The sequence below is a fragment of the Ovis aries genome, chromosome 3, assembly GCF_016772045.2.
Source record: "Ovis aries strain OAR_USU_Benz2616 breed Rambouillet chromosome 3, ARS-UI_Ramb_v3.0, whole genome shotgun sequence".
Lineage (NCBI taxonomy): Eukaryota > Metazoa > Chordata > Mammalia > Artiodactyla > Bovidae > Ovis > Ovis aries.
The window spans coordinates 105,993,790-106,020,066 of record NC_056056.1 but is presented as its reverse complement, the minus strand read 5'-3'; the positions used below and the strand labels follow the sequence as shown (position 1 = coordinate 106,020,066).

Sequence of the window (26,277 nt, the reverse complement as noted above, 5' to 3'; positions counted from 1 at the left end):
TAGGCTTCATGCCCTGACCAGGAGCCAGGGCCATGAAGAAACTTTAGCAGAATAGCTCAGGTTAATTCCAGGCCCTCCCGGAACAACGGCTTCCATAGTCATTGCAAAACGGCACAAGGAAAAGTTACCATTCGGTGTTGTGAACACAATGGTGGAATAAAAGTATTTCCTCTCGTGATTTCGGGAACTCTTTGCCATGAAAATTCACTCCATAGGCAAAACAACAACAACGACAAAAACAGCAATGAGCCACCCATACTGGAAGTAAAATGGTCAGACTCAGAAAAGGGACGGTGCTTTTTAAAGATGTCCCTCTAGAGACTCCGCGGGCAGTCCAGTGGTTAAGACTTTCACTGTTGGGGGGCATGGGTTCATCCCTGGTCAGGGAACTAAGATCCTGCATGCTATGTGGTGCGGCAAACAAACAAAAATCCTTCAAAGAACTAATTTTTTTTTTTTTAAAGGCACCGTTCCTTGAATTAAATGGAAAGTCCTGTGTTTTAGGAAACTCTAGTCCTGAGAAAACATCATAGGTTGAGGCCATGGAGAGGAATCTTGAGGAGAATTTACAAGCAGACCAGGGAACACTCAGGGGGAAGAGCTGGGTGAATCCTTTCAGTGACTGTATTCATAGACTGGACAATAAGCAGCATAGGACACTCTTTGTGAAATGTGTTCCCTAAACACTAGAGCTGGAGGCAAATGTGATGACTGCTGATGCTTTAACCCAGGAGAGAGAGAATAAAGGCAGGGAAAATGGAGCAGGGACGGATAAGAAGCCCTGCACTGGCCACTGCCAAAAACTCAGCTGACTGCTTGGCAGGCGTGCCTGCTTGGCCACAGGACGTCTCCTGGCAGGCTGTGCAGAGAGGCCATGCTGTAGAATAGGCTGGCACAGGGAAAAGGAGGGCGTCCACTTCTGTGGTTCCCACCTGCCTTCTTTCTGCTGATCAAGATTTGCTCTCTGGTGGCTCAGACGGTGAAGAATCTGCCTGCTGTGCAGGAGACCTGGGTTCCGTCCCTGGGTGGGGAAGATCCCTTGGAGAAGGGAATGGCTACCCGCTCCAGTGTTCTTGCCTGGGAAATCCCAAGGACAGAGGAGTGTGGCGGAATACAGCCTATGGGGTTGCAAAGACTTGGACATGACTGAGTGACCAGCGGTGACACGCTAAATTTGCTCTCTGCACTTTCGGGTTTATGTCTTTAGCCCCTTCAGAAGACAGCTCACACACCTTGTGAGGAGGCACTTCCTCCAAGTCTGGCAGTGGCAGGAGAATCCAGTGCCCCAGGGAGTGTGACTTTGGCCTGATGACACAGCGAAGCCAGGGCAGAAGGCCTTGTGACTGGTGTCGGGGGCCACAGGGCTGGTGGAAATAGGGCTCACGTAGCACCAGGCCACAGTGGTGGTTGAGGTGGGCCAACAGGAGATGGTGGCACTCAGAGACTTCCTGTTGGAGTAAAGCCTTCTGAAAAAAGGCATTTGAACTAAACTCTAAAGGTCGACATTTCAAATAAAGAGATGAGAATGAACCAATATACCAAGGCCCCAAGGTTGAGGTGTGTCTGGAGACTCTAAGTAGAGAATTTTAGTGAAGACACAGAAGTTTCAGGCAACTTTATATTTCTGCATAAAGTATTTGAACTTTACTTCTCAGGCCTATTGGGGCTTCCCTGGTGGCTCAGAGGTTAAAGCCTCTGCCTGCAATGCGGGAGACCTGGGTTCAATCCCTGGGTCAGGAAGATCCCCTGGAGAAGGAAATGGCAACCCACTCTAGTATTCTTGCCTGAAGAATCCCATGGACGGAGAAGCCTGGTGGGCTACAGTCCGCGGGGTCGCAAAGAGTTAGACACGACAGAGGGATTGACTTAACTTCTTAGGCCTATTAGTCCTTTAAATCTAGCAACGCCACACAGTGAGATTACAGCTCAAAAACGTTGTTGTTTTCACAAGCCTGATATTCTACAGTTGATTCCACAGACAGGGAGGAAGGGGTGAAGCAGAAGTTTTTAACTTGGGCCTACGAATCGCTTGCTGAAGTTCTGTGGAGCTCAGATATTGGGAGCAATGTTTTCACTGAGGACCTCTGGAGAAGGGGATAACCGAGGAGGAAATGGTTGGATGGCATCACCGACTCAATGGACATGAGTTTGAGCAAGCTCCAGGAGATGGTGACGGATAGGGAAGCGGGGCATGCTGCAGTCCGTGGGGTCGCAAAGAGTTGGATAGACTGAATGCTTGAACAACCATCAGTTCAGTTCAGTCGCTCAGTCGTGTCCGACTCTTTGAGACCCCATGAATTGCAGAACCACCATAATTTTCATCAACTTTTCAAAGGGTTCAGACGTCGGAAAGGTTAAAGGGCACTGGTAGAGGGAAAAACCAGTAGATTCCCCACCCTTCCTCAAGCCTGGAGGCATATACCTCGCACTCGGGGGTCAGGAGAGGAGAGGGAAACTGGCCAGAAAATGTTGTTCATAGTCAGGAGGCAGGTCAGGTTCATACTGACACGACGTGGCGACCTGGACACCAGGAAGGTCGCATTCCAGCACAGACCCCAGCAGAGGTAGTCTTGCTTTGGGTCACGGCGGCTGCGCTACAGAAGGCGCCCTTGCTTACTCCTTCAGTCGCATCCGACTCTGCGACCCCATGGACTGGAGCCTGCCAGCGTCCTCTGTCCATAGACTTTCCAGGCAAGAATACTGGGGTGGGTTGCCATTTCCTTCTCCAGGGATCTTCCCGAGCCAGGGATCGCCCCCGTCTCTCCTGTGTTTCCTGCATTGTAGGCGGATTCTTCGCCCACAGAGCCTTCGGGAAAAGAAGCTCCAAGAGCCCAGCAACTTCAGCCCAGAGCCTCCTTCCCGCAACTGCGCAGGCGCTTCAGCCGCGGGCCCGCCGCGCTCCCGCCGAAGCCCCACCCCGGCGCCAGGCACGACGGGAAAGTCAAGATGGACGCGACCGTTTGAACGTCTCGGGTGAGAGGTTCTCCCGCACGCCTTGCTGTTGTGAGCAGTCGTGTCCTCAGCTGCTGCCCAGCCTTCCTCCGGAACAGGGGAGGGAGAGGGAATGAGAAGCTGCAGCGGCCGAGGAGTCACCGTGACCGTCCCCGCCGCTACTCGTGGGCCCTGTCGGTCCCCTCGCCTCCGGGAGCAGCCGGGGCTCGCCGCGCCTGACGCGTCCCGAGTCACACAGGTGTGGTCCCGGGCCCGCCGCGCCTGGTGGCTCGTCGCGTATCCCCTAGTCCTGACACTCGGCCCCCGGCCTACCCGCTCGCCGATCGGGAGGGCTGGGAGCCCGGGACGGGCCCGGAGCGCGCGCTGGAGCCATGGGGACCCCAGTTTGCGGGCTGGGCTTTCCGGGGAGCATCTCCCTGTTAGGCTCCGCGCCGGCTTCTTTCCTGAGCTCAGCGCGAAAGGGGTCTCAGCTTCCATGGGGGTCTCAACTTCTAGGTCGGCCCCTTGCCCCTCTTAAACGAAGTTCTGAGGCTCAAGCTCTTAGCCTGATGGATTCTCCTGACTCTAGAGGGGCCGGGAAAGCTCTGCTTTTTTGCAGAGGCTCAAGTTGCCTTGTGTGAGCACTTGGATTTAGTCGAATTTACTCTTGAAGCAGCTTTGTGGTTACTTCTGGCAGGGTAGTTTTTGTTGCTATTAAGCAAGGCTGATATCTTGATTTATAGCGTATCAGTTTAATACAGTACTTTCATCTGTAGCTCTTTATGTTGCCCCCTGATAAGTAAAAACACGTAAAAAATTGAGGAGATTGCAAAAGTATTAAATATGTTCTCGTAAATAGTACAAAAATATTGTACTGTGAAAATAACTCTATAATTAATAGTTTTGTAGTTTTCTAAGTTTTAATAGAATAACGTTCCAAAATGGCACAACTGAAGTAGGATAAACTCTCCAGTCAGTTCTTTACTGTTTGTTATTCTGTTGATAGGAAGACCAAATGAATTTTGTTGTTTTCTTGTAAGTTTTATAAGGTACTATTTCAGTTATATCCCCAGTGCAAGTCTTCTCAGTTCTGAATTTTAGTGGAGAAAGATAAGTGTTTTGATTATGACGTACAGTTGTGTCAGGAATAGCATTTAACTCACAGCAAAATAACTTTGACCCTGGAAGAGCTGCATAAGAATTACAGGGGCTTTGAGATAGTGCAGGAAAAAAAACCCCTATTGATGCCAAAAAGACCTCAGATGGGATGAGAGATATGTCAAATATAGTTAAACTTTTAATTGTGAGTGCTGTTCCAAACACTGTTTATGGTACTATGGTTAAATGTTGGTTTTGATATATGTGTTTGAGGATTTCAGCTTAGACATGCCACAAAATCCGTTTTTAGGATAGGTATTGACGTGGAGAGAAAACTGGCATCTACCTTATCTACTGTGATATCATACAGTGAATCTTACTGGCTGTCCCTTACTGTATGTAGAAATGTTTTGGAAGTAAAGGAGCATGTTTCCACCCACAGCTCATCCACATGTTCATAGTGATGAGCTGTACTCTAAATAGATTGTATTAATTAAAAACTAAGACTCGTAAATTTGCTACAAGTATGGCTGTCCCATGGCCAGAGTTCTTCATGCCTTGGTTTCCTTTGTTTGGCCCTCAAATTGGAATTGATTGTAGTTATATGTTCTGGTCGCCTGGGGTGTCATAACTATTGGTGACATTTGACAGTTTAGTAGGTCTTTTGTGGATTGATCAGGCTTCCCTGGTGGCTCACACTGGAAAGAATCCACCTGCAGTACAAGAGACCTGGGTTCAGTCCCTGGGTTGAGAAGATCCCCTGGAGAAGGGAATGGCTACCTACTCCAGTATTTTGGCTTGGAGAATTCCATGGACTTTATAGTCTGTGGGTCACAAAGAGTCGAACCCGACTGAGTGACTTTCACTTTCACTTGTGGATTGGTCAGCTGAAAGGAGTAGTTCAACTTACGATGAATTAGAAGTAATATGAGGTTTTGGGTTTTTGGTTTGTTTCATTCCAACATGCCAGTGATCCTTGAAGTGTGTTTTTCAAATTAGGTTTCAGCGGAAATGAACAGAAATGACCTTTAATGTTAAGAATGTTATAGTGTTGTGTTATAGTCATGGGACTATAAAGTGCAACTTGTCTGAATGCTTCATGTGTGAAATGTGGAAAAGCTAGTGTGTAGTGTGAAACACGGGAAAGGTGTTGTAGGACATAGTGCTCACTTCAGCCTGGTGGTGGCCTTCAGCGCTAACCTTCTGTGGGCCCAACTAAAATGTGCCAATGACTGATCACCTGAGAGGCAGGTCTGGAACGACCTGTACACTTACAGTAGGATTATTTGACACTCATCTAAGGATTAATTGCTCTTCTGTAAACTTTTATGACATTTTATTCTGGTTTGGACTCCAGAAGCTGACTACAATGTGTTTGAATTCATACAGAAATAATGTTGATATTTGGAACCCATGTCGAACTTCTATGAAGAAAGGGCAACAATGATTGCAGCCGGGGATTTGCAGGAATTTGTTCCTTTTGGTCGAGACCACTGCAAGCATCACCCTAATGCTCTGAACCTCCAGCTTCGCCAGCTTCAGCCGGCCTCCGAGTTATGGTCTTCTGACGGTGCTGCTGGCCTAGTGGGATCCCTTCAGGAGGTCACCATCCATGAGAAACAGAAGGTTCCATTAAGTTTCTTTCCCATAATATTTTTGAAACATAGAATGTTGCGATCTACTTGTAATTTAAGACTACCTGCCACTGAGAAAGGAGTATAATGGTATTTCTAGGGTAGTGGTTAAGATTTGGTAATTTCAGTCAAGACTAAAATAATGACTTCATTGTATTATGGTGCCATAACCATTTATTTAGACATGTTACTCATGGTTTTATAGTAAGTATTATGATTGTGGTCCAGTCTAAACCTCTTTCTTTTCACTTAGTATGTGGGGACCAGATATCATGTTGTTTGATTAGATGGTAGAGTTAGAAATGGTCCTTGCTGCAGAAAAAACTTACATGTTTGCCCTAGTTCTTAAATAGGGGAATGAGATGTTAGCGTCTCAGAAAATCAGTCTTCCCACCTTATTCCACTTGGGTACCACAATCTCAGGGAGAGGGAAGTCTTTGTAGTTAGCGATCTAAACCTTTCTTTCTCCCGGTTAATTTTAATGCCCAGGGACAGAAGTTGAATGTAGCTGTGAAGCAGGGAGATCTGCCCTGTGGATGAACTCCCCCAGTGATTCCCACGCGCACCTCACTGCCCGTCTCCGTCACTTCTCCCTGTACTTGATATACCTTTTCAGTTTCCCCCAGCATGCTGGTTTCACTTTGGGATCTGCAGGCATGCTTGTGTTTTGGACGCATGACACGATAGTATGACATCCTGTGAGATACATAACGCACAAACCCAGACAGCCCACTTTGTTAATCAGTGGCGCCGAGTTTCTGAAAGTTGGGCTTGGATTGTGTCTTACTCCACAGGCAAAGAGACAGGAGGAGACTTGTATCTGGATAGTTATTTGATTTAATTAGTAAATCTTGCCCCTATTGAAAAAGTGCTTAAACATGTCTCGCATGTGTTAACTTTTAAGGAGAGCTGGCAGTTAAGGAAAGGTGTCAGTGAAATTGGAGAAGAAGTGGATTACGATGAGGAGCTCTACATGGCTGGAAACATGGTTATCTGGAGCAAAGGAAGTAAAAGCCAGGCACTGGCTGTTTATAAAGCGTTTACAGTTGACAGTCCTGTTCAACAGGTGAGTTGATTTGAATTTTAGCATTCGATTATTTATCACTTAAAAACAATGTTTGTCCTAAAATTTAACAGAAATAATGGAAACAGTACCGTGGTCCCAGCAGCTGGGTGTGAAGCTCCCTTTGTTTTCTATACCATCACTCCCTTTTACACTACCCTCTGCCAGTCAGTTTTCCACTGTCCTTTCTCGTGTGCTTCAGTCCATGGGGGCGCAGAGTCAGACACGACTGAGCGACTGAACTTGTCCGCTTAATGAGTCTCTAAACACTGTTCTTGAGTGATAAGATTCATTATTCTCCAAAAATTTCTAAGACATTGAGGGTACAAAGACTACTTTAACACACAATGATTATAATTGATTGCAGGTATTCAGTAATACGTACTTCCTAGTGATAATCAGAGAGAGAAAAACCTACTTGCTCTCATTGCAGTTAGATATTACACCTATGTCTGTTCTGATAATTGGTAATTAAAGAGAAGGAATTAAGTGTTTGCCCTTCCTTTTTAGGAAGACATGCAGTTTATCTCCCTTATTTGTGGAAGAGTGCCAGCTAATAAAAATGGAAGGATAGAGTTAAAAAAAATCATCATTTTGTAACCTCCAGTGTAGTGATTGATTCAGAAAAGGATTATTAATGAATAGTAACACTCTTGGATGAAAAGACATTACTGTGCACCAGGGTATCACTCTGGATTACTTGCTAATATAAAGAAGCAGATGTATCTCTATTTTAGAGATATCTATTGGTCTCCATTTCTACCAGGTGATTCTTTGCCATCATTAATAGTGGGACAAAGGCATACTATACTCCAGCTACAATGCAGTGTATGTTGTCATCCTCTCAGTTTTCTTCCCCAGATTATATAATGTGAGCATCTAGTTCAACCTTCCAGTTATAGAAAGTATGGGGACTAGAGGGTAAATTTTTAAAGTATCGTGAGATGAGGCATGGGTTGGAGGTATAGATGGAACAAGAATGGCCAGAGGTTAATAATTATTGGCTAATGAGTATTCATTATGTTATTCTGTTTACTTTGTATTTGAAATTTTCCATAATTAAAAATAGAAGGAAAAAAAAACACTACAAGAAAACAATTGTATGAATTCAGAATATGGAACAGTCTACATTCTGGCCTCTTTAAAAAGTTAGTCAAGGAGCAGGAAAGAAAGATGGGGGCTGTTCTAGGTTAGAAGAGACTAAAAGGACATCACCAAATGCAGTATTTTTTGAAAGTCGTTAAATGAACTTTGAGTCTTGGTCTGAGAACCAGCTGGGGCCGGAGCACTAGGACGGCCCTGAGGGACGGGCTGGGGAGGGCGGTGGGAGGGGGTTCAGGATGGGGACACAGGCATACCCGTGGCGGACCCGTGCCAGTGTGTGGCAGACCCGCTACAGTGTTAAGAAGTATGGGATGGGGGGCGGTGGGAGGGGTCAGGATGGGGGCACAGGCACACCCGTGGCGGACCCGTGCCAGTGTGTGGCAGACCCGCTACAGTGTTAAGTATGGGATGGGGAGGGCGGTGGGAGGGGGTTCAGGATGGGGGCACAGGCACACCCGTGGCGGACCCGTGCCAGTGTGTGGCAGACCCGCTACACTGTTAAGAAGTATGGGATGGGGGGCGGTGGGAGGGGTCAGGATGGGGGCACAGGCACACCCATGGCGGACCTGTGCCAGTGTGTGGCAGACCCGCTACACTGTTAAGAAGTATGGGATGGGGGGCGGTGGGAGGGGTCAGGATGGGGGCACAGGCACACCCGTGGCGAACCCGTGCCAGTGTGTGGCAGACCTGCTACAGTGTTAAGTATGGGAAGGGGGAGGGCGGTGGGAGGGGGTTCAGGATGGGGGCACAGTGCTAAGAAGTAATTAGCCTCAAATTAAAAGAAATACATTTATATTAAAAAAAAAGACATTCTTGAGAAAATCTGAAATATCAGGTGCTAGTAGAAAATTGCATTTTTTCCTCAAGTGGTATGATGGTTTATAGGTTAAGCCTGTAGGTTTAATAGGAATACGTCTTCAGTTTTAGGAAATAGATGATGAGGTGGAAATACATGAGGACGGGTTTAGGGGTGAAGTGATGATGTGTGCAATTTTCAAACAGCACCTCCCTGCTTCCCACATCCTCATGTATAGGAATGCACACATGAACAGATACGCAAAAGGTTAGTAGTAACCGTCAGATTTAGGTGAGACAGATGTTCACTGTACCGTTTCAGCTTTTCTTATTGAAAGATTACAGGATCAAGTTGGGGGCAAAATGAAAGCATTTTCGATGGTTGAATTAATTGTTAGCCTATTGACAGAAGGTTTTAGAGTCTTTTTATTCATGTGAAGTTCCTCATTTGTAAACACTGAAATATCACTTATCACTGCTTTATTTCCCCGTTAACTATTTTATGATGAGTATTGTACTCTTACAACAATTTATTAGGAAGGATAAAGTGAATTATTCCCAAATTTTAGATGATGTGTGAAAGCATTTCTGTATAGGAGTGTTGAAGCCAGTGATCTCTCACATTCATACATGACTTATCTACCATACATGTTTATCTGCCCTAATTAAAAGGCAGCAGTTAAACAATATCCAATTGTATTCTACTTACAAGAAAGGCGCTTTATATATCAAGACACAGTTCAGTCGTGTCCAACTCTTTGCGACCTCATGAATCGCAGCACGCCAGGCCTCCCTGTCCATCACCATCTCTGAGTTCACTCAGATTCACATCCATCGAGTCCGTGATGCCATCCAGCCATTTCATCCTCAGTCGTCCCCTTCTCCTCCTGCCCCCAATCCCTCCCAGCATGAGAGTCTTTTCCAATGAGTCAGCTCTTCTCATGAGGTGGCCAAAGTACTGGAGTTTCAGTTTCAGCATCAGTCCTTCCAGTGAACACCCAAGACTGATCTCCTTTAGGATGGACTGGTTGAATCTCCTTGCAGTCCAAGGGACTCTGAAGAGTCTTCTCCAACACCACAGTTCAAAAGCATCAATTCTTCAGTGCTCAGCCTTCTTCACAGTCCAACTCTCACATCCATACATGACCACAGGAAAAAACATAGCCTTGACTAGATGGACCTTTGTTGGCAAAGTAATGTCTCTGCTTTTGAATATGCTATCTAGGTTGGTCATAACTTTTCTTCCAAGGAGTAAGTGTCTTTTAATTTCATGGCTTGCAGTCACCATCTGCAGTGATTTTGGAGCCCCCCAGAATAAAGTCTGACCCTGTTTCCACCGTTTCCCCATCTATTTCCCGTGAAGTGATGGGACCAGATGCCATGATCTTCATTTTCTGAATGTTGAGCCTTAAGTCAACTTTTTCACTCTCCTCTTTCACTTTCATCAGGAGGCTCTTTAGTTCTTCACTTTCTGCCATAAGGGTGGTGTCATCTGCATATCTGAGGTTATTGATATTTCTCCCAGCAATCTTGATTCCAGCTTGTGTTTCTTCCAGTCCAGCGTTCTTTAGATAATTTCAATGTGATTGTCAAGCATGCCAGTTAAAGGTTAATGGTTTTTAAAAGTTTTCCTGGTATATACGTACACACACATACGTATATTTTTAAAATGAACGTTTGAGGAGGGATTTCTAGGTGTGTCAGAGAGTGATGAGATCATTAGGTCAGTCTGGAGATTATGAGACAGCTTGGCAGTTTTCAGCTTTTACAGTAATCTTTAGCTTTGTATAGGATACAGGGTTTACTATAGGTTGAATCTCTATTTGAATTCACTTCTGCTTCAAAGCTTCTATCTAGTAGGTTTGTTGATTTTTGTCTTCCCTTTTCTCTTCGTAAAACTTACTAGTAGACATAGTTTATCTGAAAATAGTTATCACTAGTCTAATTTTATCTAATTTTTCCTTATTCCCATATGTATGTGTTGAGCTGATAAGGTGGGACAGTTATGTATGTGACACTTTTAGATATTATTAATTCATAAGTTATTATTTAGATACCATTTTCTTAAGTAAGCATTTTGTTTTGATTTTAGGCATTGTGGTGTGACTTCATTATATCACAGGATAAGTCTGATAAGGACTACAGTAAGTTTCTTTTTGAAATTTTATTTGATCTTATGATTCCAAATGTTTATCTTATTTTTTTTTTTCAGTCAAAATAAGTGGCCACTAATATAATAGTGGCTTAACTTGAGCATTTTTATGTTGTTCATTAAAGAATTTGTGCTATTGAAATTGTAGCTTGTATTTGGGAATCTGTTTTGGAAAAAAATGCATGTTATCTTGTACTCCCTTTTCAGGTAGTGATGAAGTGGAAAAATGCATATGTATATTGCAAAGCTCATGTATCAACATGCATACCATAGAAGGAAAGGATTACATAGCTTCTTTGCCTTTTCAGGTAAGTCTGAGTGTTTCAATCTTTTTGTGTTTTATTGGAGATTATTCTTGAATTAATTGATTTCAGAAGTACTACTACTCTCACATCATATAATCACAAATGTTATTTCTACTGAAATAAAACAGCTAAATTTTAGCAGCTGTAATTGCTTGCCATTTCCATCCTTTGCCTAAAAAGTAAATGACCTAGTGAAGAGAATTGTGAAATCTTTTTTGGGAATTTCTTTTGTTTTCTGCTTAAGTGACATATGTAAGAAATCACTTTGGTTCTACTCAACCGCTTGAGCAGTATTAGTTTTTTTCCTGTTTCTCATCGTCTTTTTTCATGCCCTGATGCAGTCGTTACACTATAATCACATTTTAGTACTGATATTAGCCACTGGTGGGAATATTAGATCAAACTTCTCTTCCTTATATTTGATTTTCTCTTAGATATCCTTGTTAGAATTATAGATTGTTAGTCTGCAAAGCTCTTATATTAGAAGAAAAATCTAATGTTCTATATTGTTTCATAAAAACATGTTATAAAGAGTCGTTTCTTTTACTTCTGTTTTTCCTTACCCTTTTATCAAATAGGTTGCAAATGTTTGGCCCACCAAGTATGGATTGCTGTTTGAACGAAGCAGCTCTTCGTGTGAGGTTCCTCCAGGCCCACCCAGGTATGCAGATCAGAATATGATTCCTTGGGCTTTTTCTGCCTGTTCTTAGGTAAAATTGCTCACCCAAAAGTTTGGGGTGATGCTAGTTTCCGTGCTGGCAGTGCAGATAGGTGCCGTTTCTCTCACCTCATCAGTGTACACTTAGGAGTTCTATTGGCACTTCTCTCTTGGCACTTAATTATCTCAGCTTTTTGCCCCCAGGTAGTAAAACTGAGCAAACTCTTGGCTTAAAGATAGTAAGACTCAGTTCTTAGCTCTGCCATTTTTTTCCATCATGTTACTTTGGGCAAATCATTAGCTTCGGCATTAGTTTCCTTACCTGTTAAAAGAAGAATGTCTTCACTTCCTAGGTTTTGTGCAGAGTTTTAACGAGCTGATGTATATAATCGTTGACATAGAGCTTCCTAGTCTTAGGTGTGTAGTAAGTGGTAATGTGTTGAGTTTGTCTCCCTAATCAGCTCTCAGCTCGCAGAAGGGCAGGAACATCCAGTCACCTGTCAGTGTGTTGGCAAGGAGTAGATAATAAGTTTGAAGACGATTGCTTACATATTGTGATCTCTTTCTGTGTTCAGATAGAAGGTCTGTTTTTTTCCCTTTTTTTCAGTCACTCCTTAAAAAGCAGCTATTTAATTTACTTGAAGCATTTATTCTTCTTCCTTTTTTAAAGTACATGCCTTTGTAAATAGGTCTAGGGGACTAAATTTCTTTGCTAGCTGTCAGAGACACAGTGCCACTAAGAAAAGTGTTTTTAATACATGACTGCCTTACGCCCCTCTCTCGGTTGGTTCTGTAAGGCGGTGACGGCTGCTTGCGGGTCCTCCCTGGGCTACACTGAGTTTGTGCTCTGTGTGTGTGTGTGTGTGTGTGTGTAGACTTACTCTGCATAAGAGAGATTTCTAGAAAGAAAACCGAAGATACTGTGAAAAACGGTATGTCAGAGTTTAGAGGGTTGCTCTTTGAGACTGTAGTCTGCAGAAGACATTTCTTTGCCAGGAATGTTCACAATTTATGCACAGATGGAGTTGTCCTGGTCTGTTCCTTTGTCTTCACTAGGGAGCCCTTGCCCACTCTGTTTAGCATGCTGCATCCGCTGGATGAGATCACGCCGCTTGTTTGTAAATCTGGGAGTAAGTGTGTTTTTATAAATTCTTTTACGTAGACTCTTATTTGAGTTTGGGAGTGGGGAGGACATAAAGGAGGTTATGAAAATTTGATTTGTTTTATAAAGGTAAAATAATTTAAGCATTAAAAAAAATTATGAAAATAATTCATATTAATTACTTCATTGAATATCCTGGTATTGACTTTAAACAACTCTTCTTTCAGTAAAAATAGAGCCAGGGGACGTCCCTGGTGGTCCAGTGGCTAAAACTCCGCACTCCCAACGCAGAAGCCCTGAGTTCAATCCCTGGTCAGGGAACTAGATCCCACATGCAGCAGCTAAGACTTAGTACAATCAAATAAGTATTTAAAAAAAAAAAGCCAGGAATAGTGATAGATTTTCTAACTTACCTGTAGATGACTCTGTACTCTGTTTCTCAGTAATTAATAATAAATGAACAGTACTTAGATAAACTAAAATTGTTTCTTTTCTCTGGAAAAAAGAAATGGAGGGCCTTAGACCTTTATGGTGTAAATTTTAATATTTCACTTACCCTGCTCATAATATAATTTTCTGGGGCTCAATTTTTTAATATTTTCTAGACGTATTTCTAGATGCTTAGTTTAAAATTTTAAATGTGACCAAACATAGATTATTATGAGTAATGATACTTGAAGGCTAAAAAAAAAAAATTACGTTCTTTAACCAGTTTTAAGGACATAGTCCCAAGTATATATTCTGAAATACCACTGAGATGTTTATCTTCTCTATCAGGGCTTGGCAAACTACAGATAGATCTAGCTTATTTTCCTAAGCGTTATGAGCTAAGAGTGGTTTCAGCCTTTTAAAAAGGTTGTAGGAAAAAACGAACTAAATTACGCTACCGAGTCAGTTTGTGGTCTGCAAAGCCTAAACTATTTACTCTTTGGTCTTACACAGAAAAAGTTTGTTGGTTATTCTATATTATACTGCTAACAACTACAAACAACCTAAGCACACATGTCAGAGCAAATGGTTGAATGGTATGCAGCCATTATTGCTCATGTTTTTGAATAATATTTGATAATCTCAGGAATTGCTTATTCATGTTAAGTAAGGTACAGAACTAAATGCAATATGATTCTAATTTTGTAAGAACAAAAAATATGTTTGTATAGGAAAACAAAACTAGGAGGAATGTGCCTAAATATTTTAGTAATAGTTATTTTGAGTGGAATTATGAGTGATTTTTCTTTCTTTATAATGTACTTCTTAATTTTATAACCCAATTCTTTTAAATTTTTAAAATATTTTAATTGAGAGGAAAACATTTCAGAAACTGTCAAATAAGGAAATAGGAACTTGTTTGCGGTACTATAGATGTAAAAGCTGAACTCACTAGGAAAAAACTTATTTTTGCCTGTCTTTCCAGTAAAACAGAAACAGTAGTGTATTGTTCAGCACTGTTTGAATGGTTACCATAGAGGACAGATTTCATACAAAAGAAAAGAACCACTAAGGAAGTCAGATTTGGCAGAATAGTTGATTAAAATTTATGAATAAGTCAGTCATTGAAGGAATCATGGACCTTTTACCTGTGGTTGATGAGTTTAATGGCTTAACTTCATTAACATTTAAGTACATGTGTGTGATATAAAAGCTCATAACATTCTCACCTTTAATATGTTTGAAGAAATTGATGCCCAAAGTAGATGTATTAAAAATGGAGAGTTAATTATGTCATATTAATAGATTAATGGATTTTATGCCTTAATTAACCTTCATTTCTCTATGTCTTTAGGAATTGCAAGAAGTCACTTCATAAACAGTCTTGTGAAGCCCATTGTCCTATACTTGATTATTTCTGTTTTATCTTTAAGGTCTTTTTGGTTCATCACGGGTACAGTATGTTGTAGACCATGCGATGAAAATTGTCTTTCTCCACACCGATCCCTCCATTGTCATGACCTATGACACTGTTCAAGGTCTGCATTCTGTGTGGGCTCTCCGGAGAGTCAAACCAGAGGTAAGGGTGAAGGCAAGTCATTTCTTAACAGAAAAAGATAGTTAATGCTGAAAACCTGCATATTTTTTTTTTACCACTCATTAAAAATTATTTTAAAAATTTATTTTTGATTGGAGGATAATTGCTTTATAGCATTCTCTCGGTTTCTGCCATACCTCAGTATGAACCAGCCGTAGGCATACATATGTCCCCTCCCCCTTGAACCTGCCTCCCTCCTCCCACCCCAGCCCGCCCCCTAGGTTGTCACAGAGCCCCAGTGTGAGCTCCCTGAGTCGCACAGCAGGCCCCCACGGGCTCTGTTTTACGTGTGGCAGCGTGTATGTTCCATGCTCCTCTCTCCACCCGCCCCCCGCCCCGCTTCCCCCGCTGTGTCCGCAGGCTGTCCCATGCCTGCGTCTCCACTGCCGCCCTGTAAATAGACTCACCAGCAGCACACCACCTTTCTATACTCCATATATGTGTGTTAACGTGTGATATTTGTATGTTTTTAGAAGACTCAATTGTGAAATAAATTGAGAATCTTAGGAAAAAAGATGTTTTCTCTTTAATAACTGGCAACTACCCTGCAAGGAAAATGCCCTCCTAATCTAATTATTATCTCCCCGTCCCCCTTCATTTTGACTTAAGGAAGGCAATGCTGTTTTAAAGTTCTCTGAACAGGGGGCCACCCCCCAGAACGTGGCTACTAGCAGCTCGCTCACAGCACACCTCAGAAGCCTCTCCAAGGGCGACTCCCCCGTGGCGTCCCCCTTCCAGAACTACTCCTCCATCCACAGCCAGAGCCGCTCCGCCTCCTCGCCCAGCCTGCACTCCCGTTCACCTTCCATTTCCAACATGGCAGCTCTCAGGTGGGACTTCAGTGTGGCCGTGTTTCCTTGTTTTAAACAAGAAGTCTCAAGAAAAAGATACCTTCTTTTTAAACTTTCTGTTGTGATTGGGAGCATTTAAAATTTCTCTTGACAGCTCCTGAGTACCTTTTAGAAAAAAAAGCAGTATGCCCATTAAGCTACTTTTACCAAGATTCCAGGCCTACTGTGTTGCCTTGCCAGTGAGTCATATTTAGAAGCTGCCAATTCTTGTTGTTAAGAGTGCCGCATTGTTACCACTCCTTGGCAGCAGTTTGGTGAATGTTAATTCTAGAGATATTTTGGTACTATTTTCTTTTGGCTTAGTTTGCTGTAGCTTTGGTTTTTATTAGTATCTATATAATCTGGGTTTTGTTCATATGTGTATGTCTGAGTACCTAAGAACATAGTTTAGACTCTTTTGAATAATCTAAGCGATTCCTTTTCTGAGGCAGAAGATGAACTGATTTTCAGTTAAAAAAAGAGTTACTCCAGCAGGAGTTCTAAATCTTTAGACTATAATAAAGCGTGTTAACAAGCCGTGTAAGTAGCTGTTCCTTTTTTTGTTTTTTAATTGTATTTCTGACTGGGTTTCTGCCTGAATGCTTGCAAGAGTACATAGGGTTGGAAAGCTCTGTTGGAGAGTGCGCCGTGTCAGCCTGCATTGTTACTCATGGTGCCCTCTTCTCTCTGTTTGTTTTGCAGTCGTGCGCATTCCCCTGCCTTAGGAGTATACTCGTTCTCAGGGGTGCAAAGGTTCAACCTTTCAAGCCATAATCAGTCTCCAAAGAGACACAGTTTTTCTCATTCTCCAAGCAGTAATTCTAATGGCTCCTTTCTTGCACCAGAAACAGAGCCCATTGTTCCTGAGCTTTGTATCGACCACTTATGGACAGAAACGATTACGCGCCTGAGGTTTGGAGGATATATTTTTATATTGAAAGAAAAATGATGCTAAAAGTTTTAGAAAACACTTGATAGTCTATGTAAAGGTTCTTGCTATAAGCAGTTACAAATACTTACAAAAATGCATAGAAATATAAGAGGCTACCTAAGTTTCAGTAGAGAATATTAGTGATATTAAGATGATCATAAAAATATTCCTTTGTCATTTGCTATTTCTTCCTTAACTTTGTAGTAGTAATCTCTCCCGTTTGAAGTGTTTGCTGTTTTAGGGAAAAACAGTTAACCTGTGTAGTTTAGGCAACTTGGGGTTTTATAGCATTTTTCTGAAGTTTTGTCTTTGTTAGCTGAGTATCAGCTGTTCTTCTGTGAAGCACCGCTAGACCTCCATTCTACATGGTCTTCCTCCTTTTATCTTCTCTTTAATCATTCATTCAGTCAGTGCCAGTGTGTGCTAGTGGCTGTGGTTTATCAGCAAGCAGGTCACTGTCCCTGTCCTCAAAAAGAGACATCTGGAGGGTGGTGGCACTGCAGATGTGCAGACAGGGCTTTGAAAAGACAACTGGGTATTTTCCGGGTGGGTAAGTGGACAGGGCGCAGTAGTTAGAGGGGATCAGGAGAAAAGCTAGGAAGTGTGAATGTGTGGTATGTTCCAGGAATTAAAAATACTGTCAGTTTGTTTATGTAGGAGAAGGGGAAAGGGCTGAGAAAGAGGAGTTGGAGAGAGAGAGCCGTTTGGGCTGCTCTGTCTCATGAAAGCTGAAACGAGGTGCTTTATGTGTGGGTCATAAGTACAAGGGGAAGAGCAGTCACATAACAGTGGCGACTGAGGCAAGACAGGTGGATTGGAATTTATGGAGGATGTAGAGGTTGTGTGTAGAGGTTGGGTTCCTGGGGTTCCTGGAGGCCTGTGGATGAACAGGGTTCTGGTAACCCTCTGGGATCAAAGATAGTAATCAAAGGTACGTGTGGTGTCTAGGCCTTTTCTTTAGGAGAGGGTTTAACATTCATTAGATTCCCAGTCTGTGACCTCTGAATAGTTAAAACCAGGCTGTGTAGAATCAAAAAGGGCTAGGGACTGAAGTCCTGGGAACTTAATGTTTGGGGAGGAGGTTGGTGAATAGAGATAAAGTTACTGCAGACAGACAGAGCAAGGGAGGTGAGGCGGGGGAAGCAGCAGGACAAGTCATGGAACACAAGAGAGGAGGCTTGAGACGAAGGTGTCAGTGCGTCAGATGCTGGTGAAGTGTGGCGGTGACGGTGGGCCCGGAGGGGCGGCGCCTGCTGCCAGTGAGTTCCCTGGCGGCCTTGTCCAGAGCACCTCGGGTGGGGTAGGGTGTAGTGGGATGGGGTGGAAAACGTCACTGGGGACTGGAGGGGTGAGCATGGATGCACGGACTGTCCACGGAGTCCTTTGAGTGGGAATGAGGGTCCAAAACTAGCTAGAGGGCACCTCAGGGTCCAGGGAGGGTTTCATTTTTCCTGAACTATGTTAGAGAAAATTCATCTTCCTCTTTGCCCCTAAATACCTCAGGGTGTTTCTCTAGAGAGTAAGGACACTTTTTACCAAACCATGCTACCATTTTTACAGTCAGCTAAGCAGCCAGTAAGTCCTTCATATAATCTGATGTTTTAGTACATCTGTGTATTGAAAGACTCATTTTAAAGTGAGAGTAGGCTGCAAAGATGACACACCCAGAGCAGGAGAGCATTGAAAATACGGGGAAGAGGAAGTGACTGATGGAACAAGGAGCCAGACGGGAGCTCAGGAGGAGAGACGGGCCCTGGAGAGAAAGAAGGTGATGATTATCAGCTTGGGAGCTCAGGAGGAGAGAGGGGCCCTGGGGCTTGGGAGCTCAGGAGGAGAGACAGGCCCTGGAGAGAAAGAAGGTGATGATTATCAGCTAGGCTGCACTGGGGCGCCAGTGAGGTGGAGGCCACATCTGTGCTCTTAGGCCAGCAGCTCAGGGATACTTGGAGGAAAGTGGAGATGTGAGTGCAGGGTTGAAGTAGGTTCCATTTTTGTTCCTTATATATAACATAAAAATTCCCTGTATTTAAAAATCATTTGTTTGGGGACTTCCCTGGTGATCCAGTGGTTAAGACTGCATGCTGCCAATGTGGGGTGGGGGTTGGGGTCACAGGTTCGGTCCCTGATCAGGGAACTAAGATCCTATGTGCTGCATTGTATGGCCCCAAATTTAAAATGGAAAGAAAATACTGTCACTAAAAGAAAAAGTCATTTCTCCTTAAATACCTTATTGCTAAGTTGGATATATTGCAGATGCTTATTTCACAGTTCCAGTCCTCTGCACTGCTCTGCAAAGAAACTTTTGAGAATAGAGAATTTGGGGGTATGGTTTAAAAAAAGAGAGGTGAAGTGGAACCTAATCTTAGAGAGTAAGGATAGATTGGAGAGGTCATGTTATAAAGTGACCCCTTAGACCTTGTAAGAGATAGGAATTTAAGTTTGCATTACTTTGGCAGTAGACAACTAGCATAGTGTAGAATTTAAAAGTCTGTAGGTAATGATTCCATTTATTGTAATTTCTCCCAAAAAGCTATGTAGTGGACTCAGTCAGAGCTGAGAAGAATCTTAGAGGTGATGAAGTTCAGTTCTTAGAAGAGCTCTTATGTCTTCAAGGTTATCGCTTGGCCCAGTTAGTATTTCTTGTATTTTCAAAGACTTTTTATTAATATCTGAGGTAGATTTTTAAGCCAGTGCCACCATTTTCTTTATTAATATATCTATTACAGGAAGAGAAATTCACAGGCCTCCAAAGTTTTCATTACATCTGACCTCTGTGGGCAGAAGTTCTTGTGCTATTTAGTAGAGTCTGAGCTCCAGCTGCGGTAAGTGTGCTTATGTTTCTCGTTTAACCCGTGTAAATAAATCTGTGCTTAGTGCTTAGTCGCTCAGTTGTGTCTGACTCTCTATGACTCTGGACTGTTGCCCGCCAGGCTGCTCTGTCCATGGGATTCTCCAGTTAACAGTGCTGAAGTGGGTTTCCATTTCCCTTTCCAGGGAGTCTTCCTGACCCAGGGATGGGACCTGTGCTTCTCTCTAGGGCTGTTCTTTCTCTTCTTCTTTCTCTCTCTCTTTTTTTTTTCATCATAACTTTATTGAAATAATTTATATAGCATAAAATTAACATGTTTTAAGTGTATAGTTAAATGATTTTTAGTAAATTTACAATTGTGCAACGTCACCACAAGCTAGTTTTAAAACTTCCTCTGTCACTTTTGAAAGATCTTTTGTGCTTGACTTTAGTCAGTCTGTGTTCCCGTTCCCAACCTCAGGCCTCCAGAAGGTAGGCTTTCTGCCCCTGCAAGTTTGCCTTTCCTGGACGTTTTATACAGATAGAATCATACAGTAGACAGTCTTTGGAGTCTGCTGCCTTCTTTCACTTGGCATGTTTTAGGACCCGCACGTTGTAACATGCGTAAACATGCCATTCCTCTCACCGTGTAGTACCACGTTTTGTGGTTGATGGACACTTGGCTTGTTTCTACTCTTGACTGTTGTGAGTTATGGCACTGTGATCATAGGAGCCAGAATCTTTGTGTGGACATGTGTGATTCATGTACATAGGTAGGTAGGTAGCTAGGAGTGGATCAAACGATAAATTCAGTCAGCTTTTTTTTTTTGGGTGGGGGGTCCTCTGAGGCATTTTATTTGTATGTATTACATCCCTGGAGAAAAAATCCAAGGATTTTCCCTCCTGTGTGTTTTCATTGCTTCCTCATGGTCCATGATTCCAGCTGAGGTTGTCAGTACAACGAAACCAAACTGACGGGGTGGGGGCAGGTTATTCGGCCATTTTTCTAGATCTTTGAGTTGCACATCAAATCTGGGGCTGATTACTCCACACTTACTTAGCCTGCCTGTGAGGTTCACAGCAGTTTTCCCAGCCCTGTGATCATCAGTGATTTCAAGTTCGCCAGTGTGACTGTGCTTCATCATCACTCTCGGAGACCTCATGATGACTTTGGAGCACGGCCTGATGAGGACCTGGCGTTTACCACTCTTTCCGGCATTGTTGACACTCTTGAGAGCGTCAGCCGGGACATTCATACGCACCGTTCTGGCAGCACGGAAGGATGCTGGAAAGAGGACTCATTGTCAGCTTTTAAAGAAATTGCTAAATTTGTTTTAAAACAACTAAACTGTACCATTTTACATTCTGTCCAGCAGTTTTTGAGTGTTTCAATTTTTCATCCTTGACAACATTTGATATTGTTATTTTCTTTGTACCCATTCTGGTGTGTTTGAAGTGGTTTTAATTTGCGTTTCCCTGATGACTTACGATGTTGAACATCTTCTCATGTGCTTATTAGCTATGTGTTTATCTTTAGGTGAAATATGTATTCATATATTTGCCAGTGATGGACCCTTTAATTTTGAAATGATTACAGATCATAGGAAGTTGTAATGTAGTACTTGTCCCCCCAGAGGTAACGTCTTGCATAACTGCAGTGCATTACCACAGCAAGGAAACTGATGCCAGTACAGTCCACAGACCTCGTTCAGACCGTCAGGTTTACATGTGCTCACTTGTGCGTGTGTGCGTGTGTGTGCGATTCAGTGACGTTTTCTCACGTGTTGCTGTGTGTAGACACCACAGTCGAAATTCTGAACTTCTTTATCACCTCGCGGGTCTCCCTCATGCTGGCTACCCTTGGGTCACACACTCCACACCCTGGAATTCCCAGGTGGCTCGCTGGTAAAAAACCCTCTTGCCACAGGAGATGCAGCAGACAGAGGATCGATCCCTGGGTCGGAAAGATCCCCTGAAGGAGGAGATCGTAACTCACTCCAGTCTTCTTGCCTGGAAAATCCTGGGGACAGAGGGGCCTGGCGGGCTACAGTCCATGGGGTTGCAAAAGAGTTGGACACGACCGAGAGACTAAGCGTGCGCGTCACACCGACCTCCCGCTGTCCCCAACCCCCGCAGCCGCTGATCTGTCTGTCTCTGTGATTCTGTCATTTGTCATTGAAGGTGTCGTATAAACGGAGCCCAGCAGTAAGTAACCTTCTGAAACGGGCAGTTACCAGTCAGCCTGATAGCCTTGACTTGAGTATGCGCGCAGGTCTGTTGCATGTATCAATGCTGTGTCTGTTTTTTGATTCGAACGTTTAGATGTGTAAAGTTTCAGGAGAGTAATGATAAAGCACAGCTCATCTTCGGCTCTGTCACCAACATCCAGGCAAAGGACGCAGCGCCAGTGGAGGTAAATGCGGGCGGAGCTCCTGAGAAGTTGGGAATCTCTGTACTTTATAATTTGCACAATTGGAAAAAACACTTTTTTTGCTTTTTGTTTTTTTCAAGAAGATAGACACTATGCTGGTCCTGGAGAGCAGTGGAAACCTGGTGCTGTATACAGGGGTGGTGCGGGTACGTAGCACGCAGCGCCCCGTGCTGCTGGTGGGCCTGCTTCTTTAATTATTATTTTTCAGTGCTAGTTTGATATTTAAAATTTGTTGCCTCGTGACTGTGGGATTTAGCAGAAGATTTCTGTAAGAATTGAAAATGAACCCTTTGGTTTATGTTGAACCTTATTTGGAGTACTTCCCTGGTGGTGATAAAGAACCAGCCTGCCAATGCAGGAGGTGCAGGTTTGATCCCCAGGTCGGGAAGATGGCCAGAGAAGGAAATGGCAACCCACTCCAGTTTTCTTGCCTGGGAAATCCCATGGACAGAGGATCCTGGTGGGCTTTAGTCCATGGGGTTGCAAAGGAGTTGGGCATGACAGCGATTAAGCAACAGCAGCTTGGAGGCCTAGGCCTCATGGTCATTAGGTGGATTGGCATTATGAACACAGTGCAGCTGGGGAAGCTTCAGTGAATGTAGATAAACTATTTTTTAATAAAAGGAGAAAAGGTTAACTGAAGTTTTATAAAGTGTAGTTTTAAAATTAATGTATGGTCAGGTTTGTTAACTCTCAGAGTTTTAGTAAAGTTCAGTTCAGTTCAGTTCAGTTGCTCAGCTGTGTCTGACTCTTTGGGACCCCATGAATCACAGCACACGAGGCCTCCCTGTCCATCACCGACTCCCGGAGTTCACTCAGACTCACGTCCATTGAGTCAGTGATGCCATCCAGCCATCTCATCCTGGGTCGTCCCCTTCTCCTCCTGCCCCCAATCCCTCCCAGCATCAGAGTCTTTTCCAGTGAGTCAACTCTTCACATGCAGTGGCCAAAGTACTGGAGCTTCAGCTTTAGCATCATTCCCTCCAAAGAAATCCCAGGGCTGATCTCCTTCAGAATGGACTGGTTGGATCTCCTTGCAGTCCAAGGGACTCTCAAGAGTCTTCTCCAGCACCACAGTTCAAAGCATCAATTCTTCAGCAATCAGCCTTCTTTACAGTCCAACTCTCACATCCATACACGACCACAGGAAAAACCATAGCCTTGACTAGACGGACCTTTGTTGGCAAAGGAATGTCTCTGCTTTTGAATATGCTATCTAGGTTGGTCATAACTTTTCTTCCAAGGTGTAAGCGTCTTTTAATTTCATGGCTGCAATCACCATCTGCAGTGATTTTGGAGCCCCCAAAAAACCAATTTAAAAAAAAAAAAAAGTTTTCAGACTGTGGATGTGAACTTCCGTGTTGTTTTCCGGAGAACCCTATGGATACTTAAAAGAGAGAGCGATTAGCATGATTGTTGACTCACTCTTTTCAGGTCAGTGAGGACTTTATGTCGGGTTTTCTGAGGAGGAAGTGTTTGAGGGTTTATGATGGACTGCAAGCTGGAGAGCGCAGTTTGGACTAGCTTGGGTTTAATTTCCTGAGTGTCACTTCAGCTTAATTCCTTTTGGCCCCAAGACATACTGAGGCTTATTTTTCTCTGCCAGGAGACTTAGTGAGACTGATGCTTATGCTCTCTGAAAGCCTGATGTGCCTGCTGTCTTCACCTCCAGTAAGGTGAAAGAGGGTGTGGCAGGCTAGAGTTCCGTTTAATGTCTTAACTGTGTTAACGCTCCCCCCGTTCCCTGCCTTCAGAAAGTTCTCAGTAATGAAAAGGAGGAATCAGACTAAGAGAGTTTATGTCAAGATGTTTGTAGTTGGATGGTGGAATTTGATATGTTATTGAAGTTTTAATTCTCCCTGTTTTTCAGTTGTGTGTGGCGAGCGTAAACTTTGAAATAGCAAAAGAAATACATGCTTACATGCCTTAATGTTTCATTGAAGAACATGATACATGAAAGCTAATATTTTTTCCCCACATTTTTAAATTCTTTCAGGTGGGGAAGGTTTTTATTCCTGGGCTGCCAGCTCCCTCCCTGACAATGTCCAACACGATGCCTCGGCCCAGCACCCCACTTGATGGTGTCACTCCTACTAACCCTCTGAATAAGCTGCTTGGATCCCTGGATGAGGTGAGAAGGGGAGTAGGTGTTGTCAAAAATCGATAGTTTTAGAGAAGTTGGGTCAAACATTCGCTTTTTCCATGGTTAACTTTTTTTCTGTTTTAAAAACAGTAAAATTGGAAGTTTAGCTAATTCTTATAGAATATGAATATTTTTAAACACAAATGATTCGGTAAACGTACAGTGACTTCCCTTGTGATGTGTAAGGTGCTTTTTTGAGGATGCTACAGTGAGGAGAGGGATGCATTCTTTTTCATCTAGGGGGTCTCACAGTTTACTTGTGTGAATCAGATGTACTGTCTGTTTTAAGAAAGCTTAATTTAATGCTCGCTTCGGCAGCAATATACTAAAATTGAAATGATACAGAGAAGATTAGCATGGGCCCTGCTCAAGGATAACACACAAATTTGTGAAACGTCCCATATTTTTAAAAGATAACTAATGAGAACCTACTGTGTAGCACAGGGAACTCTGAGAGATGTGTCTGACTTGGTTTGGACCTGGAGGACAAATGGAATATTTGTAGGTGGAAGGGGGCATTCGGGTAAAGAGGAATCCCATGGGTATGGGCGTGGGGGCAGGTCAGTGCAGAACATTGCTAACATATAACTGTACCTCCACCTCTTGGCATACAAGTTAAGACTCAACAAGTCTGAGGAAAGAATGAATACTTTTAAAAATCCATGTGGTCTGTTGGGTGCGGCAGGGCAAGGGGTGGGATATTCTAGTATTATCTATGTACTAGATACTGTTCCAAGCATTATATGTGTACTAACTCATTTAGTCCCTTAAAACAGCTTTATTAGGAAAATATTAATCCTTGTTTTACAAATGTGTACACGGAAACACAGGGCGGTTACTTATCTAAAAACATACAGCTCGTAAGTGGTAGAGCTAGGACTTACACTCCACCTGACATGCTTTTAAAGAAGAAAGGATAAAGAGCTTTTTCTTTCTGAATACAGTCACTAAGACATTGTTGGTTTTAGAGGATGCAGTTAAGAATGTTAGGATGTGTGTTTCAGATGGGTTTATCTTGGGATTAAAGATAGACCAGGTGGTATTAGATCCCAAGTGGTATTAAACTGTGGGGCCACTTACTTTTGATTCCTTTCTCTCTTGATGTTGGGCCCTCAAGTCCAGGTTATCTCCACAACTCTCCAGTGCCATCGATCAGATGTCCTGTTTTTATTGACTTTTTATAGTTGCTCTTGGTGGGGACCTTGGTACAGGCTACTTAGTCATACTCAGAATGGTGTAAAGTCATTGTGGACAGTTGTTAGACCATATGCAAACAAGACATGTAATTTCTTCATCCTAATTTCTCAAAAATGCCTCACGTGTTGTATTTATGGCCCTGTACAGGTTCTGGTGTCCCCAGTTCCAGAGCTGAGGGATTCTTCAAAGCTTCATGATTCTCTCTATACTGAGGATTGTACTTTCCAACAGCTCGGGACTTACATTCATTCTATAAGAGACCCTGTCTGTAACAGGGTAACGCTAGTAAGTGTGCACATTTATTTTTAAAAGGCAGGATAGCTTTCCAAGAATTATGGCTGTCATGTAAAGTTTGTCAGAATGCAAAGTTTTGTCTGAAAAGTGGAAACAAATATTTCATGTGATTTTTTAAAAGCGCTTGTAATACATCATTTTTTTGCCCTATTTTTCTTTAAAGTAGTTTCATCCAGCTTTTTTCTAAAGTTTCTATATTATTAAAAAGTGTATTGGATACAAAACTTGTTCATTCAGTTGAATTTTAATATAGACATATTTTTGTTGTTGTTGTTTAAAGTGAGACTTTTGGTGATGGTGACTCTTAGTGTCTATATGAAAATTAGGCACTTTGTTTAAAGATAAGAGTTCTTGTTAATGTCTTATAAATAAGGACATTTATTGTGTCTGAAATTTCAAAGTATTCAGTTCTGTTTGAAAAAAATACTACTTATTTTTCGTATATTTTATTGCATTTTTCTTTGACAGGCGAACAGTCTTGTTAAGCATCAGCTATTTTTTAGACATCCAGAGATTTAGAATGAACAGATTGTATTCACTTGCCCTGATTTGTTTCTGTATTCTCCCTAGGAACTGAGTAATGGCTCCATGGTGAGGATCACTATTCCTGAAATTGCCACCTCTGAATTAGGTATGGTTGAGGATCAAACCTTACGTTCATGTGTTCTTAGTTTGATTTAAAAGATTTGGAGTGATTGTTGATATACATTAATAATTGGGGCTTTAAACATTTCGCTGTTTTGGAGCCACGGGATGGGCCTTCTTCCTGTGCTGAGAAGCTGTGACGCGCTGCTG

At 42.8% G+C, this 26,277-nt stretch overlaps 1 protein-coding gene, 1 non-coding gene and 1 pseudogene across 13 annotated transcripts in view; 2 read left to right on the top strand and 1 right to left on the bottom strand.

The window, feature by feature from the left end:
* Positions 1 to 2,925: 2,925 nt before the first annotated feature.
* The window catches only part of ANAPC1 (anaphase promoting complex subunit 1), a 95,040-nt gene continuing 71,688 nt past the window's right edge, over positions 2,926 to 26,277 (top strand). For 4 of the 12 annotated variants that reach the window (XM_060412432.1, XM_042248160.1, XM_027967126.2 and 1 more), the window contains exons 1-16: positions 2,926 to 3,190; positions 5,419 to 5,655; positions 6,568 to 6,729; positions 10,718 to 10,769; positions 10,985 to 11,085; positions 11,661 to 11,743; positions 12,797 to 12,870; positions 14,705 to 14,850; positions 15,478 to 15,698; positions 16,401 to 16,610; positions 19,356 to 19,451; positions 21,740 to 21,830; positions 21,929 to 21,994; positions 23,845 to 23,979; positions 25,336 to 25,473; positions 26,053 to 26,113. In XM_060412432.1, the coding sequence (XP_060268415.1) occupies positions 5,443 to 5,655; positions 6,568 to 6,729; positions 10,718 to 10,769; positions 10,985 to 11,085; positions 11,661 to 11,743; positions 12,797 to 12,870; positions 14,705 to 14,850; positions 15,478 to 15,698; positions 16,401 to 16,610; positions 19,356 to 19,451; positions 21,740 to 21,830; positions 21,929 to 21,994; positions 23,845 to 23,979; positions 25,336 to 25,473; positions 26,053 to 26,113 (1,849 nt within the window). In that variant the 5' untranslated portion in view covers positions 2,926 to 3,190; positions 5,419 to 5,442. The remainder of the gene's footprint in view (positions 3,191 to 5,418; positions 5,656 to 6,567; positions 6,730 to 10,717; positions 10,770 to 10,984; positions 11,086 to 11,660; positions 11,744 to 12,796; positions 12,871 to 14,704; positions 14,851 to 15,477; positions 15,699 to 16,400; positions 16,611 to 19,355; positions 19,452 to 21,739; positions 21,831 to 21,928; positions 21,995 to 23,844; positions 23,980 to 25,335; positions 25,474 to 26,052; positions 26,114 to 26,277) is intronic. The other 8 variants (XM_060412431.1, XM_060412429.1, XM_060412426.1 and 5 more) reach the window with 3 other exon arrangements.
* Positions 20,271 to 21,266, bottom strand: LOC121818968 (small ribosomal subunit protein uS8-like; annotated as a pseudogene).
* Positions 24,295 to 24,399, top strand: LOC114114158 (U6 spliceosomal RNA). The gene has a single exon (XR_003588997.1). It is a non-coding gene; the product is annotated as a U6 spliceosomal RNA (small nuclear RNA).